The sequence below is a fragment of the Tasmannia lanceolata genome, unplaced genomic scaffold (assembly GCF_043159265.1).
Source record: "Tasmannia lanceolata isolate RefF3 unplaced genomic scaffold, GAP_Taslan_0.1 ptg000013l, whole genome shotgun sequence".
Classification (NCBI taxonomy): Eukaryota; Viridiplantae; Streptophyta; class Magnoliopsida; order Canellales; family Winteraceae; genus Tasmannia; species Tasmannia lanceolata.
The window spans coordinates 8,610,862-8,632,848 of NW_027518690.1; the positions used below are offsets into that span (position 1 = coordinate 8,610,862).

The 21,987-nt window shown below is 39.1% G+C and overlaps 2 protein-coding genes across 4 annotated transcripts; both read left to right on the forward strand.

The window, feature by feature from the left end:
- The first annotated feature begins 888 nt into the window (after nt 1–888).
- LOC143889696 (putative NAD(P)H dehydrogenase (quinone) FQR1-like 3) lies at nt 889–6,794 on the forward strand. 3 transcript variants are annotated; one of them, XM_077393999.1, is made up of 5 exons: nt 889–1,176; nt 1,241–1,352; nt 1,891–2,156; nt 3,577–3,714; nt 6,433–6,571. In XM_077393999.1, exons 1-4 carry the CDS (start codon nt 1,133–1,135, stop codon nt 3,680–3,682), a joined length of 528 nt encoding a protein of 175 aa, XP_077250114.1. In that variant the 5' UTR covers nt 889–1,132; the 3' UTR covers nt 3,683–3,714; nt 6,433–6,571. The 3 variants fall into 3 exon arrangements, with proteins under 3 accessions (XP_077250114.1, XP_077250112.1, XP_077250113.1); XM_077393997.1 differs by lacking the exon at nt 3,577–3,714 and having other exon boundaries at nt 905–1,176; nt 6,433–6,794; XM_077393998.1 differs by lacking the exon at nt 3,577–3,714 and having other exon boundaries at nt 911–1,176; nt 1,259–1,352; nt 6,433–6,794.
- Nucleotides 6,795–8,034: 1,240 nt separating this feature from the next.
- LOC143889698 (classical AGP protein) lies at nt 8,035–21,875 on the forward strand. Its single transcript, XM_077394000.1, has 5 exons — nt 8,035–8,312; nt 20,248–20,359; nt 21,161–21,232; nt 21,328–21,548; nt 21,637–21,875. Exons 1-5 carry the CDS (start codon nt 8,200–8,202, stop codon nt 21,743–21,745), a joined length of 627 nt encoding a protein of 208 aa, XP_077250115.1. The 5' UTR covers nt 8,035–8,199; the 3' UTR covers nt 21,746–21,875.
- The last annotated feature ends 112 nt before the right edge of the window (nt 21,876–21,987 follow it).

Genomic DNA, 21,987 nt, shown 5'->3' on the forward strand with positions numbered 1-21,987 from the left:
CCATGTGATGGAACACAACATAAATAGGTTGTGCCCCAAAAATCATTTCCATAGGCTGATCCTAGCCCTCCAATCTATAGAGGTTTCCAATATGTTGTTCCTCTTAAATCAGATGGTTAAGATCACCCTATAGATTTTTTATTAAAAAAGCATAAAGGAGGGGGGTAGGATTGAAATTATTTGGCTTTAATGGGTGCCTTTGTTAAAAAGAATAAAGGAGGGGGTAGGATTGAAAATATGTGTGTTGAATGGGTGCCTTTGTTAAAAAAAGTAAAAAAGAGTGATGTGTAATTCTACAAAAAATTCTCTTATTTTCTCATCTATATATATATATATATATATATATATATATATATATATATATATATATATATATATATATGAGAAAACGGTTCCTACACATGTGTAGAGAGTTCTCTACACACTAGCTTAAAATACAGTGGGGACCCACATTGTTTGGGTGATCCAAGCCATCCATTTTAAAGGCCCTCACATAGATAGGGTGTCTACAAAAAATCAGATCCATATGATCATCCCAACCCTACGATTTGTGGAGGTAAAATGGATGTCTTTAAACCTTCACAAATTAGTCCATTTTTTGCCTCCACAGTTCGAATGGTTAGGATGATCCTATGGATCTGATTTTTTATGGACACCCTATCTATGTGAGGGCCTTAAAAATGAATGGTTTGGATCACCCAAATGATGTGGCCCCCACTGTATTTTAAGCTAGTGTGTAGATAACTTATCTACACATATGTGTAGGAACCGTTTTCTCTCTCTCTCTCTCTATATATATATATATATATATATATATATATATATATAGTTTAGTTAGTTAGATAGTTAGATTAGATTAGAATGGATTAGATTTGATTCACTTACCGGCATACTTGAATTGATGTCATTCTGGGGAGAACTGACCGTCTGAACAAGTGTTGAGTCGAGTTGTCAAAATCAAAGGAAGAAGATTGAAGATTATCTTTTCATTTCCAGCGTCTTTACTTTTGTCTTTTTCCTGGAAATCTAATGGTCTAGAAATAGTAATAATTTGGCTTCAATTTTGCCTTTCACCCAGCTAAAATTCTCTTCGTCCTTCCCGGTTTTAATTAGTTGTTCAAGAGCAGTAGCCATGACCACCACCACCACCACCACCACTACAAAGGTGTACATAATGTAAGTACGATGAGAAATTCCCATTTACTTTGTGATTGACTCATCAATCTATCGACTGAATTAGGTTGATTTTTTATCCAAGCTATTACTCCTTGTACGGGCACGTAGTGACTATGGCAAGGGAAATACACAGAGGAGCAAACTCTGTGCAAGGAGTAGAGGCTACACTCTGGCAGGTAAAAAAGAAAGAACCTAACTATGTTCTCTCTGCAATTTCTCTAAATTTAGAATGATGAATTGATTGATGAATTGGGAAACCCAAATAAGAATATTTAGAATGATGAATTGATTGATAAAATTGGGAACCCCAAATAAGAACATTTAGAATGATGAATTGGTTGATAAATTGGGAAACCCAAATAAAAACATTTAGAATGATGTATTGATTGATAAAATTGGGAAACCCAGATAAGAAAATTTAGAATGATGAATTGATTGATAAATTGGGAAACCCAAATAAGAACATTTGTTTGAAGGATGAATTGATTGATAAATTGGGAAACCAAGATAAGAACATTTAGAATGATGAATTGATTGATAAAATTGGGCAACCCAGATAAGAAAATTTAGAATGATGAATTGATTGATAAATTGGGAAACCCAAATAAGAACATTTGTTAGAAGGATGAATTGATTGATAAATTGGGAAACCCAGATAAGAACATTTAGAATGGTGAATTGATTGATAAAATTGGGAAACCCAAATAAAAACAGGTGCCAGAGACACTCTCGGAGGAGGTACTGGAAAAGATGAAGGCCCCTCCCAAGGAGAATGATGTGGCCGTGATCAAGACCCAACAGCTAGTTGAGGCCGATGCTTTTATATTCGGGTTTCCTTCCCGATTTGGTATGATGCCCGCCCAATTCATGGCCTTCTTCGACGATACCCACGACCTCTGGGGATCACAGAGCCTAGCCGGAAAACCAGCTGGTATTTTCTGGAGCACGGGTTTCCATGGAGGTGGCCAAGAGAACACTGCGTGAGTCTTCTTCTCTTTCTTCTATTATTTGTATTCATTCATATCATTTTTTATTTTTGAATGGTAATTCATTCATATCATCCATCTATCTACTCCAATTAAATGCTAGTTTCTCTTCTCTTAATCAGAAAGGTGAAAACCATTTTGCTTTGATATCTCCAAGTTGATGGAGTAAAAAGAGGTAGGGGCAAACGGAAAACAACTTGGGAAAACCCAATTAGTGTCGGGATTAGACTTAGTCAATTTGAGCTGGGTAGATTCTTTCACCTTCTTCATGAAAATTTTCTAAAGGATTCATTAGCCAACCCCAACTAGTTTGGGACAAAGACTTAGTTGAGTTGAGTGCCATATAAGCAAAATTCCCGGTTTGGTTGCCAATATAGCATTGAACGCCCTGGAGACTTCCTGTGATGTCTCCGAAGTAATTATTGCATTTCTGTTTATGTGGCATTCGTGCCCCCTCCTTATAACATCAAAGCCAAAATCCTCGACAAAGGTGGAATTCTCCTACTCTCCGAGTCTATGCTGCGCAACCAAACACTACTTGCCACTATTTTTCGTGGTAATTCCAGGCAAATCCAATGCTCGTCTCTCCCTATTAATTACTTTAAAATAATAAAAGGAAAAAAGAGGAAGATGACTAGCTAGAATTTCTATATCCCATGTAAATCTTATATCCACATCAATGGACTAGCTGAGACCATATGGTGACTCTTGATTTGATTATTTTAGGCATTGACAAGGTTAACTGTCATGCGCTCCCCCTCCCACCTTTTCAATTGAGTGTGGTTGGTGGGTGGGTTCATCTTTTTTATTTTTGCTGTTTGCTTATGAATTTCATGCCCCCTCTAGATTCTTTTCTGCTGTCATATCCATTTGTTCTTCTTGCCTAGTTAATCTGTTCTTTTCTTGCTTATAAACAGAATATTAATAGCTTGCTTTCTCTTCTCTACTGTTTTGGTTCTTTATCTTTAGACTCTTGAGCATATGTCTATTTTGATTCTGTAACGTGGCACTAGAGGTAAAAACAACTTTCCTTAAGAGAACCAGTGATGCTGCAACTAAATCGAGTTTTCCATCATGCGTTTAAAATATAAACTGTAGTTGCTTCCTCATGTTTGCCTAATGATATCCTCTCAAAAGGGAGTAGGCACCGGACACAGTCTTTGAAGTGAGAGAAAGTGAATATTGGACATTGTATGCAGTAAAGATCTGTGGAAGATAATGAGAAATGTCCTTGCATCATCTTTACATGTTCAATGCGAAAAAAGAACAACTTGATTGTTAGGCCAGTTTTCCTTATTAGATTGTTTCTCTTCATTTATGCTATTTCCATATTCTAGTTTTTCCTTAATTTCTTTTTTCTATTTTACTGATTTATGTTTCCTATTTTACATTCCCCAATTAATATATAATGTAGATGCCGTATGGCTATTCAGCAAGGAAATACTCACATAGAGTGCTTTCCACACTCACAAAGGCGGGGAAACTCAACTGTCTACCGAAAAGAGATGCAGCAATATTGAAGAGACAATTATCTCACTCGAAGCTGCCACAGGTATGCGAATGATGCATAATTATTTCCGTATCGGAGGAGTAGCTGCTGATCTACCTCACGGATGGATAGATAAATGTTTGGATTTCTGCGATTATTCTTTAACAAGAGTTGTTGAATATCAAAAGCTTATTACGCGGAATCCTATTTTTTTGGAACGAGTTGAAGGAGTGGGCATTGTTGGTGGAGAGGAAGCAATAAATACCAGCAAAAACATCTCTGAACAAGGTTCTAGCCCCATGCCAAATGTGTCCGAAAAAGAAGAGCAAAGCAAACGTAGCATGTCCAAAAGTAAACCAACCCCTTGGACTGCTACGAAAAACACCATCGATTTCAATGTAGCACGATCTAATTCAAAAATTTCACCCAATTGGGGAACGGTCGATATTCATTCTTCTTCTTCTTTTTCGTCCTATCTCCTCCCTTGCCGAATGAAACAAAAGGAATATCTCAGTAGGATCTGGATTGCATCCTTATCTTATCCTTTCCTTAGGAACTACACTATAATAGAAATAGAATTCATATAATCTGCTATAACTGCTATAACTAATAGTTATAGTTATATTCTATATATAATAGATAATATATAGTATATAATTATTTCTTATGTATATAGTATTATTTTGCGTTTTTTAAATTTGATTTGAATGAAAAAAAAATTCTAGTGCTAGTGACTACTAATAAATGAAATAATAAATAATAAATAATCAAATACAAAATAATCCAGTAATGGTTGCATCACGAATATTGATTGTTCAAAGTTTCAAACTATTTATTGTTTCTTCTCTTTCTTTCATCGAATACTATCTACTACTGTAGAACCAACCAATTACTTGAAATGAAAGGATTAGACACACACACACACACACACAGTACTGCAGCACATTGGAGGCCTGAGTTTCCTTGAATTAACTCATCATTTTCCTCTTTCTCTATCATCTTCATCTCTATTTTCTCTTTGCCAGAACAGTGTTCTATCATTGATCATCTTCACTGTCTATTTAAAGTATTTCTAAAACTCAATCAAGACTGATCCCATGTTTCCACTGCCAGATCTTAAGTCATGGATTTTGTGGATCAACAATTTGATGGTAACACTTTGGCTTATGAAATCATTACATGCAGTTCCAGCTCTTGGCTGACTCTGTTATTGTCTGTGTTCATACTGTAAGCCATGACTGTTTATATGAGATATAGTCACAAATGAGAAGCATGCATAATTTGTTGTCGCTTTTAGATCTAGCAGCTTTAAAGATTAGCATATTGATGATCTCTATGGCATTTGAATTCTCTGGTTTGTGAAGCATGGCTTCGCAAGATTTTGTCGCCAACACACCGAAGACTCCATTCATCATTTTTTCAAGTCAATTATGAGTGTTGAATGGAGTTTACACTCGTTTAGAACCATTGAACAAAGTGAATTTCAAAAAATTAACCAAGGCAGTCAATTGTGCAAACCTGCCTATGTAGTTCTCTCTAGCACATAGGACAAATATTTTACAAAATGGGATAACCAAATTGAGTGCTCTCCGCTTATATGCCCTATTTGTACAATATTAGAAATACTAAATTGATTGTAGAATGCATTGTAGTTTGGTACCTACAGCTAGTCTTAAGTCTTAACTAAATGGCTTTGTTGTTGGATCAGGCCTTGTAATGTTGATTTTGGACACCATCGGTGTGTATGGCTTTCACTAGGAAGATGAGTAATATGTCATGATTAAAGTTAGTAATAATGTGATTGTATCCTCTTGCCTATCTTTGTATATAAATTGATTTTTGCAATTTTGGACATGTGGTTGATTCATAAGTGTAACTTATGATTGTTTATGATAGGAATTAAGGTTCTTCAAGATTTCTTAAGGATTACAATTTACCTTTCTTTCATATGGAAAATGGGCTTGAATATCATATGAAATTCCTATACCTGCAAGAGAACAGAATGGTGTCAAAAAAATGTCTCCATAATAAGTTGTGCACATATTCTTCAAGTCTAAGGTGAGGCTTTCTAAACAATTGCAACGTCTTGAACAGAGTAACTAATCAACTATTAAAAAGAGGACGTATCCAGAGTCGGATTGCGTGTTGTAATATGCTGAAGTTGTCCCAGTAAATGACATTGTAGGTGTGAGTTCTGGATAGATTGAGATTTCTTTACTTGGGTATTTCAAACATGTTGTTAGATTGTAAGTGCAAATATATTTTCTTTGGGAAAAATAGTCAAAGTACAGGTCGAGCCCACTTGACGACGATCCAAACCCGTTTATGGCCATGCCCCAAAATTCTCTACGTGTGGACTATCATGACCCTCTGATTTGTGGAACTTTTCCCAGTGATGGACTGTCGCCCTTCATTCTTAATAGTTCAATTAAAGGTCTCAAAATGAAAGGTTAGGATTGTTTGACGTGTGGGGATATTTTGGGGCATAACTAAATCCTAGCATGGCCCAACTTGTGAATGGTAAGATCCTTGAACAAGTCGACCCCACTTGTACTTTTGTCTGTTAATGTATTCTGCGAGCAAAATGCATGCAAACTTATTATATAACTGATCTGCCAATGTTTAGAAAGTTACAAGTTTATTGGTTACAGATAGTTATAATGGAGTGGGGATTTCTATTTGTCTGTGTTTTCAGAGGAAAATGTAGCAAATGTAATGGTCCCTGATTGAAAATGACAGGGGTTTTGTTCTATAGCTTCTAATCATCCCCTTGTAATGCAGGTTAACAGCCATAACACAGTTGGCCCATCATGGTATCATATTTGTACCTCTTGGATACACCTTTGGGGAGGGAATGTTAGAGATGGATGAGGTGAAGGGTGGCTCTTCATATGGTGCTGGAACTTATGCTGGACATGGGTCTCGTGAACCCACTGAATTGGAGCTCCAACAAGCCTTTTACCAAGGGAAATATGTGGCTGGAATAGCTAAGAAGCTCAAAGCTCAACCATGATGTTAATGTACCCTTAAAAGTTGACAAATGTATTTATGAAAGTTGTGTTTGTTTTCCACACAATGGCATCTAAGCCTTGCATTTCTAGTAGATATAAACATGATAAAGTGGAGCATTGTGATGAGCTTTAGATCATTCCCATTATGACTATGTTCGTCAACAAGTTTGCATTTGGATTACCGGAATCAGGTGTTTCGATTCCTACTCTCATTCCCCTGTGAATGGAATGAGAAAATTTTAAATAAAAAAATTTAATTAAAAAAAGGTATCATAAAAATTTCATTCCAAATGGGTAGAATCAGAATACCACCTCTTGGGCGTGGGAAATAGATTCCGGCATTTCCCCTTTTAATTTTGCCCCGTGCCGCCCCCTATTCTGTTCATTTTTTTCAGAACCAAATGGTGGAATTGAGCAGAATCGGAATGGGACGCTGAGTCTAGCGCCTAATTCAGGTAATCCAAAGGCACCTTAAACGATTGCGTGCAATCTAGTTGGATATTGAGTGGAATTAGAATGCAGGCTTTAGATAAAAATTCCACAGAGAATCCAATCAGATTGCACTATCAAATTAGTGCCAGGAGTATTTTTACAGTTTCTGCATTTGCAACACTAAAAACATTGTTTGATCCTTTGTGTTCATGATTTTTTTTATTATCGCACTTGCTCTTCTATCACCCAAAGTTCTCAATACTCGACCGGAAACATAAAAATCAAAACTAGCACAAATGCTGCAGGAGGGCGGTATCCAACCAATAAGGCTTCGTTTGGTTGCTAGTAAAAAACAACCAAACGGCCGAATACATCACTTCTCTTAAAAAAAAAGGGATGGTGAAAATGTGGTGCTAATAACATTTCCCTGTCATTAACCAACCCAAGTTCCAACCCTCGCTTGCTCGTCTAGATTGTTATTGTTAGGGGTGCAACTCAGGTCGGGTTGGATCAGGTTGAGGCCAACCCTAACCCAACCCGAGATAGCATTCCCCCAACCCAGCCCAACCCAATTCAACCTGGGCCTCAGGTTGAAGATGGTCAACCCTAACCCAACCTGCCTCTAAATTTCTTAACCCTAACCCCACTCATCTAACCAAAATCAGATCGGGTTGAGTAGGGTTGGTCAGGTTCACCTCGGACCAACCCATAGAGAATAAAGATAAAGTTAGAGGACGGAGGTCGTGTTTGGGTCCGGATCGGGTTGCCAATGCCTCAACCCTAAGCAGACCCGAAATTAAATCGGGATGGCTTTCACCAACCCTAACCCAACCCCAGGAAATGCCAACCCGGCCCGAGCCAAAATCGGGTTGAGCCCGACCCAAGTTGCAACCCTAGAACTTATTGTGAACTCTGGCCCCACAGCCATTGCTGGCAGTTAGTTTGGGAAACGCGGTTTGTGTCATTGTGACGGTGGCGAGAGCAATCTAGAAACTCCTCTCTATACTCTTTCTATATTTTTTGTGTTGGTGTTTGGGCTGGTCTCCGTTGTGTTTTTTCCCAGCGAGATTTTGAGAAGTGTTGTTCCGAATTTGCCTTTCTCGCAATGGCTCTAAACCCTCAACTATTTGCCAACGGAATGCCCGTTCCTTTCGTCAACGAAATGTTCGTCTTAGCCCGTGACGGAGTTGAGTTTGAAATCGACAAGATTCCTGGGGGGTCAGTCTTTCTCTCTCTCTCATTCTCCCTCAATTGCTTTTAACAGAAAAAAGAAAATTAGGGTTTCTTTCTTTCTTTCGGGCTTTAGATTAGGGTTTCTGATTATACGTAGGGGTTATTGCCAATTCTCATACCTCAATGGATCCCTAATAATGACTACACTCAATTATTTTTATTGCAATCGTTTAGGTTAGGGTTTTTATGAGGGTGAAACATAAAGAGGAAAGATTGGTGGAGGGTGGAGAGGTGTGATGAGAGTCTTTTCATCTAGGGCTTATAAAAGGAACCTCTAGGTCCCTGCAGACTGAGCTATTACATCATCCATTGTGTGAAATGAGGAGAAGGCTTGAGAGGTTCTCACACTGTGTTTTAAAGCTTAAAGCATTTGGAAAGCGGTAGAACGATGAATTTGTTAATCTTGTGTTTTTTTAAATTTCGATAGCTAAGATCTTGCGTTAGGCCATTGTTTGTGTTACAATGAGTTATATGTGGTATCAGATCTTGTGTTCAGCCCATCTTAGGGCAAATAAAACAAATTTTTTCCAACAAAATTTCGGTTCATACCAACGGCATGGCCCATGATAGCTGGGTCCTGACAAATCTTTCTGCCCAAAGACAGGAAGACCAGATGATCTGTTACACATCTAGCAACTTTATCTTTTATGATTTGATTTATTTTCTCTTGCATCTTTGATTTTATTTTATTTCCTTTATGTTTTAGTCTAAGTTACCTGGTAATAGACTTTCTTATTTAGTAGGTAGTTATTATGGGATAGTTGCCATCTTTCTCAAGATGGAGGAAGGAAAGTTAATTTCTATTTATTCTTGTAAAAGTATAAAAGATTAAATAACACCAACTCCAACAGCTTAAGCTTTTGGAGTAACTGGCTGTTTCACATAGTATCCGGGCCAAAGGTCCTGAGTTCAAACCTCTTGAATAGCAAAAATCCCCATGCAATGGCCAAACCCAAAAGAGGGAACACATGTGCCACATGTAGGCCAAACCCAAAAGAGGGGCCGCACATGAGGGGGTGTAAAAGTATAAAAGATTAAATAACGCCAACTCCAACGGCTTAAGCTAGGTCAAGCCCAAAAGAGGGGCCGCACGTGAGGGGGTGTAAAAGTATAAAAGATTAGATAACGCCAACTCCTACGGCTTAAGCTTTTGGAGTAACTGTTTGTTTCACAACTCTCATTATTGAAGGAATAAAGGAATCTCTGCCATTTGGTTAAAAACCTGTTTGACCAAGAGGACACCCTTTTCCTCTCTCCCTGTGGGTAATTGCCATTTGATAGGGCTAGAACTTATCATGATCTGATTGCTGTCGCTAACTATGCACAGGTTAAAAAAAAGGGCGGCCTAGTGCACGAGGCTCCTGCCATTGTGGGGGCTGGGGAGGGCTAGATGTACGTAGCCTTACGCCTGCTTTGCAGAGAGGCTGTTTCCGTGACTCGAACCCGTGGGCCGTGACCACCAGGTCACAATGGAGCAACCTTACCGTTGTGTCAAGGCTCGCCCTCTGCTAACTATGTATAGGTTGATAAAAAAAATTGGGGTTATGTGGGCCGGAATGGCGACCGGTTGTCGAGCCTTATTCCATGTATATGAAGCAATTTATGTAATAATTATCAAAGCCCTAATTGGACTTTTACTTACATCCTAAAGTCTAAACCTTCTTCTCATCCCATTGGGCTAGGGGTGCAACTTGGGCGGGCTCAACCCGAACCTGACAGGTTCAACCCGGAAAAAAGTCGGGTTGGGTTGAGTTCGGGTCAGGTTTGGGTTGAATTCGGGTCGGGTTGAGGGCTTGGGCAACCTGACCGGAGTCAACCCGACATGTTTAATAAATTTTTTATTTTTTAAGCTTAAAATCTCGGGTTGGGTCGGGTTGAACTCGGGTCGGGTTGGCAAAAAGGGTTCCTCGGGTCGGGTCGGGTTGGAACTCGGGTCGGGTTCGGGTTGAGCAAATGGTTGGTCGGGTCGGGTTCAGGTTGGCCTCAACCCGACCCGAGTTGCACCCCTACATTGGGTGCCCCAAATTTGTACTATGTCATAACGGTTCTCTTCTGTCATTACAATCCACTAATGTCAGTACAAGTTGTCCCTCCTATTTATCTCAAAGTTCATCTCATCTTTGGAATCCAGTCTCTTATTCCTTGATTTTGTACCTCTTTGCTAGACCCCTACGGATGTAGAACGGGTTGGGGGATAATTAAGGAATAAAGATTGTATGCTTGAAGTAGAAGAAAAATAGTGGTTTAAAGAAGAAATTAGAACTTCTAAAAAGGAAAGGATACTCATTAGGGCATCACACCACTGGCTAATCAAAGGCATCCCATTATTGGTTAGATCATGAGCATCACACCCATGTCTAAAAGCAATGGATGTCACATCCACATAGGAGTAAAAGCTTCAAATTTTACATTCATTCCATCATCCAAAAATATACAAGGCTTTCTCTTTTAAGCAGTGTTTAAAAACGTGGATGTGGAGAAGAATGCGGCCGAAGAAAATCCTAGTCGACTCGGCACGACGCAGTTGGGTACTCGGTTGACACTGCTGAGTACTTTATTGATGCGGTCATAATTTGGGAGAGTCAAAGGATTTTTTATTTATTGACTTTATAGGGCAAAACGTGGAACGTGGCCAAGGTAATAGGGAGTTGATGAGTTGACTTGGGGTAGTCCATGATGACGCAGGGGAGTTTTAACACTATGATTTTAAGAGATTGAAGGTTCTGGTAGTTACATAACTATTTGAGGCCATCTCTTTAAAAGAGAGAGTGACAAATGACAATGGGTGGGTAATTATTTTGGATTCTCTCTTTAAAAGAGAATGACACATGACAATGGATAGTTTTGTTAGGACATAACTACTTGGGACTCTCTTATTAAAAGAGAAAGTGACACATCGTCAATGGGTGGTTTTGGTAGGATATAACTACTTGGAACTCTCTATTTAAAAGAGAGAAGAACACGTGGCAATTGGTGATTTTGGTAGGACATAACTACTTGGGATTCTCTCTCTCTTTAAAAGAGAGAATGATACATGGCAATGGGCTCTCATCTCGTATCTTCAATTTGCTGACGACACCGTTCTTTTCTTATCTGATGGGGCGGGTTACATCACTAATGTGAAGAGGCTATTCCGATGGTTTGAAATCATTTCCGGCTTGAGAATCAATCTTCATAAGAGTGTTGTAGGAATAAATCTGGAACCACAAACGGTTGCCAACTATGCTCAAACTTTGGGATGTCAGGTAGCTTCTTTTCCTATCAAGTACCTCGGATTACCGTTGGATTATGGCATTCCAAAAGCTTCACTATGGGATCTGGTGGTTGAACGAGTGGAGCGAAAACTGGCATCGTGGAAAAAAAGATACTTGTCTTTCGGGGGGCGAATTACTCTCGTCAAATCGGCCCTAGCTAATATGCCGGTATACTATATGCCTCTCTTCAAAGTCCTTGTTTGTGTGGCTAATCGCATTGAAAAACTACAAAGGGATTTCTTATGGGAAGGCAAGGAGGAGAGGAGAAGACTTAAACTTCTAATTGCATGGAGGAAGATGTGCAATTCAAAGCGAAGAGGCAGACTCGGAATTGGGAAAATCAAGCTCCGGAACTTGGCTCTAATGGGCAAATGGTGATGGTGTTTTGGGACGGAGAAAGAGGCCCTATGGCGGAATACCATTGGAGATAAATACGGTAGAGGTTGGGGTGACTGGGTCTCCAATGCACCATCCAACAAAGGTTCGGGGGTCTGGAAATCTGTTTCCTCATCTCGTGAATTGTTTCTACCGATGGTGAAATTTTGACTGGGAAAGTGGGATGCCGTTTGCTTTTGGATTGATGAATGGTTGGGCGAAAAAACGCTAGCTGCGGAGTATCTAGCCCTCCATCGAATTGCCTTGAACCAGGACGCCACCGTTGATATGTATTTAATTCACAGTGAGGACCCTGCCAACAACTTCTGGGACATTAGAATGAGGCGGAATTTGAAAGACTCCGAAGTTACTCTTTCAACGCCCTCATTTGCAAACTTTCATCTTGTTATTTGTCTAGCCATGTGGAAGATGAATGGGTGTGGAAGCCGGATTGTCAAGGAGGTTTCTCGGTCAGGTCCTTCTTCAAGTGTATTGATGGGGGGGGGGGGGGGGGTGGGGGGGTGGGGTATCAAGACACGCCAATATTTGGCAAACTCTAGCTCCCCCTCGGATTTCAGCTTTCCTTTGGACCCTCTCTCACCGGGGAATCAACACCTGTGATCGGTTAAAAAAGCGCGGGTTACCGCTAGCAAGTTCTGTGTAAAGAATCCGAGGAAACTATCAACCACCTGTTTCTCCATTGTTCCTTCACCTTCTAGGTTTGGATGGGAATCATCAAATTTTTCAGAATGTCATGGGTGCTACTCGGGATGATATCCGAGCTAATCCTAAATTGGTCTGGACCGTTTTTCGGATGCCACGACGAATCCTTCTGGAGATTGGTCCCCTACGCCATTGCATGGCATGTATGGCATGAGCATAACGATCACATCTTCAGTGACATTGAGCGTGGCAAATCTCACATCCTTCTGGATGTAAAATTATCATTAATTAAATGGCATCTTGCTTCAGGAAAAATGCCGTATTCTGTGGGCAACATTCTTCGCAATTGGACCGCGGTCATCACTGAGAAGAAAGTCAGAGTGCATATCTCACCAAAATGGTCACCACCACCCGAAGGGTGGTTTAAATTGAATTTTGATGGGAGCTCCCGCGGTAACCCGGGGAAGGCGGGAGTTGGCGGGCTAATTCGTGACCGTCATGGTGTTGTGATTATGTCCCACTCCGGCCCGGCCGGGGAGTGCGATGCGAACGAGGCTGAGGTTACGGCGCTCCTCCAAGGTCTGAGATGTTACGCAAGACATAACCTTGGGCCATTGATCGTTGAAGGCGACTCCGCTAACACTATTGCATGGGCCCTGAACAAGAATGCTGGGCCGTGGAGGTTGGCCAACAAAATCGACAAAATTTGGGATTTGGTCACCATGCTACGCCTTTCGATCACTCACATGAGCGGTCTGCCAACGACCGGGCGGATAAGCTAGCCAAGGAGGGTGTTGACCGTGACACTCTGTATTGTAGAGAATTCCCCTGTATAGGGCCTTTTCTTTTCTTTTTCCCTGCATGTTATGACATACTCATTCCAGGACATCTTGTCCCCTTGTATCGACTATGTGTTCATGCAATAAATCGTTATTTCTCAAAAAAAAAAAAAAACCCACTTGGGGCTCTCTCTTTGAAAGAGAGACTGACACATGACACACTAAATTGTCTCGATACAATACTACAAATTTATAATATAAATGAACACATGAGACATGTACAAAATAAATGCAACAAAATGAGAAGGAGCTTTTTACGTTACGCTTCAATAGAATGAATTCGGTAAGGGTAGAATACGCCCCGTTACACTCCATGACGTCCTAGTAGTAGCCTATCACAAAATAACTAATAATCTAACCATAGCACAAAATAACTAATAATCTATCTCTGAAACTCTGGGCAACACATGCTCTAGAGTTCGGATCGATCTCGATCAAAGCTGTAAAATCTGTCATCGAACCACGTGGAGGTGATGGTTGGCTGTTGGCTCCTCCATCTTCGTTGGTATACTCGAAATTTTGGTTGAGTGTCCTCATCAATAGTTTTTCCGTCACTCCCAAATCATATGTTTTATCCTCTTATTTTTACTGCCGTGATTAGTTTAGAAGACTGGAGTCTATCACTCTATCTTCCCTAATCAGTCCTACATCACCCAACCAGATTGAGAGGTGGAAGATAAATACTTAACTACTACTTCCTCAGGACCACTATTTGTTTCATATTCTTGCCCAATGAACATCAGCCTGTTGACCAATTTTTTCCTGCCCTTAAACGAGGTAGTGTGAAACTAATGTTGAGTTTCGGTCATCAGCAGAGTTACAGAGCTCTTGATCTTTGTAGCTTGAAGATCTCCTCTTCATCATTACTTTTAAGTTTTAACTCACTCGTTTTTAGGGTCGGTTTAGAGATACAATCAGACTTAGACAGAGGAGCCTCCTCACCCTTTCTGTTTTAAGTATTCAATCTCCTGTTTAATCTGACCTTTTTAGAATTTTTAAGGTTTTTGAAATGTTTCTCATTCCATTTACAAAGGACGAATTTGAAACTCTCTTTCTCTTTCTCTTTTTTTTTTGAAAAAAGGCAAACACTTGGGTCCCCTGGTATTATGACTTCCATCAATTGATTACAGATCATCTGAAATCATCATGGGTAAGCCATATTTGCTTGAATCTAAATGAAGCTAATTGTTTTCATAACCAAACAACATAGGAGCATGGTCTGAGATGGCGCAAGGAATGGCTCTTTGGAATGGTCTTCGAGAATGCTCCTCCCAGGTCAATTGAGGAAGAATCTATCAGGCCAACACAAAATTGAATTGGTCTCTTCGTTGGACCATGCAAACTTCTAAAGGCTCGAAGATGGAAGAATTCAGATCAGATTATACCTTAATTTGAAATAGATCTAATGTTGCATGAAGGGGTTGAGAAGGAAGAGTTGGTGCTTTACGATTTTTTGCCTCCTTGAACCTTTATTTTATTTTATCAGTTGTATTTTGTATTTTCTCTTGTTTGCTCTGTATTTGACCATCTCGGTCTTTTTTTTTTGAAATGGTGACCATCTCGGTCTTTCATTAATGATATGCAGCCATTCAAAAAAAAAGAAAAAGATCTAATGTTCCATGAATCTTCCCAATGTTCCTTTGAAAACGCTTCACGGTGGGTTTCAAGCACTCAAGTAAAACCTGGCAAATGACCCTTGGTAAACCCTCACCAAAGCCTTACGCGTGGAATCAAGTGTCAGTTTTGGTTATAATAGAAACAAAAACATTTCTGTTTCAGTTGAAAATTTGGGTGGAATTCTTGTAAAATCGATAAAACTTATGTGAACCTATTCAAATAATGTAAATGTAAGATGGAACTTCAAGAATGCTAGAATAAGCGCAAATACACACTTAAAAACTCACATAAGTAAGACAGCCATCTATAATGGTTTACCAACATCGAACACCTAGTGACATGCGTTGTCGCCAATGTTTGGAACAATATCATACATTATAACACATCAACATAAATGTAGGAAACAAAATGTAAGAAATCATTTCATTCATTAATTCTATATAGAAAGTACAATATAATAAAGTAGTATAACATGAAGGAGTGTTACCATTAAAAAAAATGGAGTGTTACAACGTAATGAAAGTATAATGACCACTCAACCCCTAGGACTCCAACCCTATACCCAGGAGTCGTCTTCACAAATTAGTGAGCTGTTGTTGAACTGAAAATGCTAGAAAAGATTTAAACATGAGGAAAAAGTACAATCTTCTGCGTTTGGCTTGTAGTCTACTTTGTTGTTGTGAGTTGATTTGAGGAGTCATTCTTCTTATTTAAGGAATAAATTAATGAATAATTTTAAGAACCACATAGCTATTTCAAAAAATATATATATATTTAAGAACCACATGGGGAGTATTAGGGAGCTAGTTACCATTCAAAAAAAAAAGGTATTAGAGAGATAGTTGCCAGGAGCTTCGAAGTTGGTTTGGAATCTCACTTCAGCTGAAGCTCATTCGGAAGCTAAAATTTTCTCGCTTCCCTAATTTAGCGGAAGCTCACTTCCGTCACACTTCCTCTTTAGGTCCTTTTTTTTTCTTTCTAAATGACTGTTTTCCCCATTTCGATGATGCTTGGTACATACTTCATTTTGATTCCCCATGATGCTTACCACATCGTTTCTCTTTACTTTCCTCATTGCTTGGTGTATTTCTCTTGCATTTTATCTTTATACTCCTCCCTTCCCGTATCCTTTATTGCATTTGATTCTCACATAGGTAACTATGATTAGGGATCCCTTGACAAATCCACGAAGAGGAATGGAGAACCATCAAAGTGCATGAAGGGTATTTGAGGACCTGATCTATATAGATATTGGGTCTTTTTTTGCCAGATTTGAAGTTTTGTGATCTAGTAGATCTGACATTATGCCTTGGTGATGTGATTGCTCCTTTCTCCTAGATCTGATTTCTGACCTCCTCCCCTTCGCAAGTCAACAACAAAGTTTCATTAATCTTTTGTTAGCTCTGACACTACGTCAACTTGAAGCATGGGTGAAGAGGGGAAAGAGAGGAGCAGAAGGAGAAGTGAGAAGCTTCTCGAATTGGGCGAAAAAGAGTTGGACCTGCCTTCGACCAAGTTTCCCCACTCTCTCTATACATATATGTATATATATCAAGTTATAATAATATGAAGTTGCATAAATTCCCTTTCTGATATGTACAAAATCCAATTAAATATAAATGAATCAAATGACTGTTGGGCCCCTATTGCAACATGAAGCGACAATAACTTCTCTTGGTCACATCATTTCACCTATAAAGAGATTTCCCATTTTCATTGTTTCTAAACCAAGCACCCCATCTCTCTTTGGCTTGCATACCTACTTGTAATCCATGAAGTGCTCAAGTCTCTCAGTTCTTCCTTGGGTTTCAGAGGAGGTCCCTTTGACTTCTTTCCAAGTTTTGTTGGTATCATCTTTTCTTCAACATGCCGTTTTCACTTATGTCTGACAACTCATCGGTTAAACATTATGTTCCTTGCACGTATTCTAGGCACTAAGCTGTATTAATATTGACAAATAAAATAATGCATGCTAGAAATGTTTCTCCTTTATATTCCCACTTCATGTATGTTTCTGCTCATGTTTCTCTTGTAATTTTGAAATTTTGTTTGGCTGATTACAGTATAAAATTAAAGTGCCAATCATAGATTTGATGTGGAAAACATCTATTATTTGAATGATCTAGGTAACAAAAAGATAAAATGGATTAGAGAGATCTAGCCGAGAGAGAGAGGGAGAGAGAGAGAGAGAGAGAGAGAGAGAGAGAGAGAGGGGTAAAATCTCGTGAGGTTGTGTACCCATGACCTTTTTACTTTCTATTCAAAGCGTAGGAAAAGGGAGAAATCCCACTTAACACAACAAGAGAGGGGGAGGAACCCTTTTAGCGTAAATGGGTCTCACCCCTTCCTACTGTATTTAATGCGAAGGGGGAAAAATCATTTAACATAAATGGTCCCCACCCATTGTTACAATATATTTCAATACTCCTCTCAAGTTGTCGCAATAATGTCAACCATGCCCAACTTGCCAAGAATGTATACAAGTTGCTCTTAACATACTCCCTTAGTAAGAATATCTGCCAACTATAATTGTTTAGTGACATAAGTTGCTCAAATGAGTTCAGCCTATATCTTCTCCTTTATGAAATGCATATGCACTTCCAACTTATTTTGTACGATCATGCTGAATTAGTCACTAGAGATTGTGATCAATTCATGAATTAGTCACTAGCCATTATGATCAATTCATGAATTAGTTACTAGCCATTGTGAGTCTAGTGCATGTACCCTATATAGTACACATGTAGAAGGGCTCATTAAAAAACAAGAAAGAGAAAGAACTAATGCCTCATTCTGGTATCTTGATTGAAATACTGATACATAGTATTTTATGTATAAATAGTATTCTTGTTTATTTTGATGATTCCCGATACCAAAGAAACAATTCAAGAATTGGTAAACATAGGACTGTAGAAGTGCATTCAATCGTCAAGAAGGAGGATTTGATTGAATATTAAGGAGTTTAGTCCAAAATACCAAATGAAAGTAAATTGATTTTTTCTTTTCATATCCGAACAAGTGCATATCTTATCTGGCTCTTTGTCCATAATGGTACGGATTGTTTTTGTCAGTCTGCTTGGTTCTTTGCACCTAGTTCTGGTGTAAAAACTATATTTCGACTCATCCTCTTCTTCCAAGGATTTTCGAATTGGACATTGTACCCATTTCTTGTGATAGGACATTGGGTGCTTAGTGTTAACCTGGGGTTTTGCAGGTTATTCTGAAGAACTTTAGGAGCTATACGCCATTCCCAATTTTTTTTTTATAGGAGCTATATGGGTTAATCTCCAAGGAAATTTGCACAAAGAGGGTGGCGGAGAAGCCCGGAAGCCCTGAACAGTCCCAACACAGCGGCAATAAAAAATGGATGATGTCCAGAGTGGAACATACAGTGAGGATTTGCTCGGGTGCAGCCCAAATGAAAAGAAACTGATATGAGATGAAAAACTAGGGGCAAGGTGGTGCAAATTTGAGAGGAAATCAATGAAATGTCTACACAAACAGTATGGTGCCTCTATGGAGTAAGGAAAAATACAGTAGGGACGGACTGAGGAAGGGTAAGAAACTAGGAGAACGATGGGAAAATGGGACTAATATGATGAATAGTCCCTAAACTACTCTCTAACAACATCAAAAGTCTGCAGGAACAGCAAAGAGAGGAGAAGGTGATCAAGAAAGAGTGAGCGGACGGGAGAAGAATGGAAGGGATATAGATGTGAGGGATGGAGAAACGAGGGCTAGTGCAACCAGATGTTGCAATCGGTCACATAGTTTTGGAAAAGGATCAAACTGTGGATAGTAAAGAGAAATAAGAGAGAAGAGGAAAGAAGAAAAGTGGGAAAGAGGAGGAAGAGAGGAAAGTAAGAAGAGAAGAAGGGGAGGAGAAGAATAGAGGAAGAAAGAAGAGAAAAGGGAGAAAGAGGAAGAAACCCTAACCTTGGGCTGCTATATTCAATTTTTCTCCAATACTCCTCCAATTAGGGTTGTAAAACGACATTTATAGGTGTGATTTAGCTTAAGTGAGTGGGTCCTATCAACAACCAACATGATATAAGTTTTTAAGTCATAAGTCATTGATCAATGACTTTTCTCAATTAAATACTACGCATTTAGGGCTATTATGGTCTAAGTGTGCAGTGAATTGACGTGCGGGGTAGTGTGGGCCCTAGGTGATGTGGACAACCCCCGCATCTAGTCTCCAAAGTAGCAAAAATATCAAAATAGAAAGTGCCTACGAAAGAAATAAATAAATAAATAAAATGTCCCAAAAGACGGCAAGAGTCAAGAGTCAAGACGTCGAGCCATCAAGCCCGGATCACATCAGTGCTGCGCTACTACACTTATACGGACCGTAGGAGTTTGTCTTTGGGGATTTGACCGATATGATCGTCCAGTTTCTATAGAACCTATCAATAAACTACCCCTGGAAGGGGATGGGTCTAAGTGAGGGAAAAAAATCAGACTCTACCAACTAGTACTAAATCCGATCATTCTGGGTTAGATCTGATCCTCAAGTCTGAATCACATCAGTGCTGCTCTGCTACACGCATACAGACCATCGTAGTTTGTCTCCTATCAATAAAATACCCCAGAAGGGGATAGGTAGGGCTAAGCGAGGAAAAAAAATCAGATTCTACCAACTAGTACTAAATCCGATCATCCTAGATATGATCCTTCTTGATGAAGCTAGCAATGGAAAAGGTCTTTGCGTGGAGGTGCGAACAAGCGATCTAATCCCTTTGGCTTTGATACCAAGTTGAATGAGTTAGATAGATCTAACCAAGAGAAGAGAGGAAGGAGAAAAATAGGAGAGAAAGGCAGAGAGAAAGGAAGAGAGAAAGGGGAAAGATGGTAGATTAGAGTAATATGTTGTGAGGTTGTGTGTTTCACAACCCACGACCTTTTTACTTTTTATTCAAGTTGTGGAAAAGGGGAAAATCCCACTTGATGAAAAGGAGGGGGGAACCCTTTTAACGTAAATGGGCTCCACCCCTTATTACAATATATTTCAAATTAAAATGAGCAAGACAACATCATCTATAGTTTCATGTTTCCCTCTTTTTTGCTTAAGACCATGCTTTGAGAATATCCCATGCATGTTAAGATATGTATGCATGTTATAATTTTAAGTAAAATGTTTACATCTTTCTTTTTTATGTATATTTTCATCAGCGCTCACGGAGGTACTGTCAAGGCAAAGGGGACTATTTACTTGTCAAATGTACGAATGGTGTTTGTTGCAAATAAACCTGTCGGGAGCTTTATTGCTTTTGATGTGCCCATGGTATGAACTTTTGAATGGTTATCTGCTGATTATTTATCTGTTCTCAAGTCGTTGCTTTTTTGTCTAATGAGTTAGTACAAGCTGCCAGAGTAGCTCGAAAATGTTGTTGTTACTACAGTGTTGTTCTGTGAGCTTTTTTCTTCCACAAGCTTTTCCTTTCTTTATAGTTTCTTTTTGGGGAATTTTTTATCTGTTACACCAGAGCAGTTCCTACCCAATTTAGTCTAAAGAAATGAGTTATCTGCGTGACTATATGCCCCGAGGTTGCCATTAAAAAAAAAATGCACCAAGGCATTTGCAACAGTATCCCTATTTGTCCCGATTCATTGTAAAATTTTCAAGGGAGATGATATTTCCACATGCTTGTTTTGATAGACAGCCCTTTATTTTAAACTTACTTGATTTGTTGTTGATAGCTTTATGGGAATTCCTTTTTAAAAAAAGATAGCTTTATGGGAATTGTAACATCCAGTTAGAAAATTATAAAATAAATACAGGGCTGCCAATATCAAAACAAGGTGGAGTGGATATCAGCTCCATTTCTCGGACAATTAAATCTTTAAAGCTATTTCTTAGCTTTGCCTTCAGTCCAAACTATCAACTTCAATGCACTTTTCTGAACTTTGCGAATTACGGACAACTTGAAATATTATTGTCATTATAATATGGGGATCTTTTTTTTAAGATTGCAGATATTATGGTTCTCTTAACAAAGATTCTAAACAATTTATTCAAAGTTTATTGAGTTCCATGTTAAAGCATTTGGCCAGTCTCATCCGCTTTCTTCCTTTTATTTTGCAGCTTTGTGTGCATGGTGAAAAGTTTAACCAGCCAATATTCTTCTGCAACAATATTTCAGGCCTTGTGGAACCTGTGAGTATATATACAAGCAGTGGTTTTGTGAGTTCAGAAGATTTTCTTCAGTTTTTCTCATAATTGCGTTGTCAATACAAATGTTACAATTCCAGGTAGTGCCAGACGACCAGCACAGAGCCCTCTATTCCACTCACTCTTTCAAGATCTTGTTCAAGGAAGGTGGATGTGGAACCTTTGTCCCACTCTTTTTGAATTTGATTGCCTCGGTGAGACAGTATAATCAACACTCAGCTTACCCCACTTCCGACACCACACCTCAAGTGGATCCTTTACAAGCTGCTCAAACTCCAGTGGATGAAATGATGAGATGCGCGTAAGTACAACTTCATGGATTTATGGCTCATCCATATATTTTTTTTATCATGATCTCAAGCTGTCAATAAGAAAATCTTTATCTGCAGGTATGTGGATCCAAACGATCCAACAAAAATATTCCTGCAGCAACCCACACCAGAATCCCAGCTGAGGCGGCGTGCATACCATTCCCAACCATCAGACCACTCCATATGAATTGGGTAAACTCCGCCTTGTGTTCTATACTATGCTTTTCTTTTCAGGGATGAATAAGAGTACGCTCATTATATTACATATAAATATAATATGACAGATTGATAATATATCCAGTTACTTCCATGGTCAACCTGTCCTTTGCTTTTCAAGGATGAATAAGAATAAGCTCATTATATATTTATATTATACTAGTATTCTTGGGCCCATGCTAAGCATGGGTGTAAAATGATGGCCCCATACCA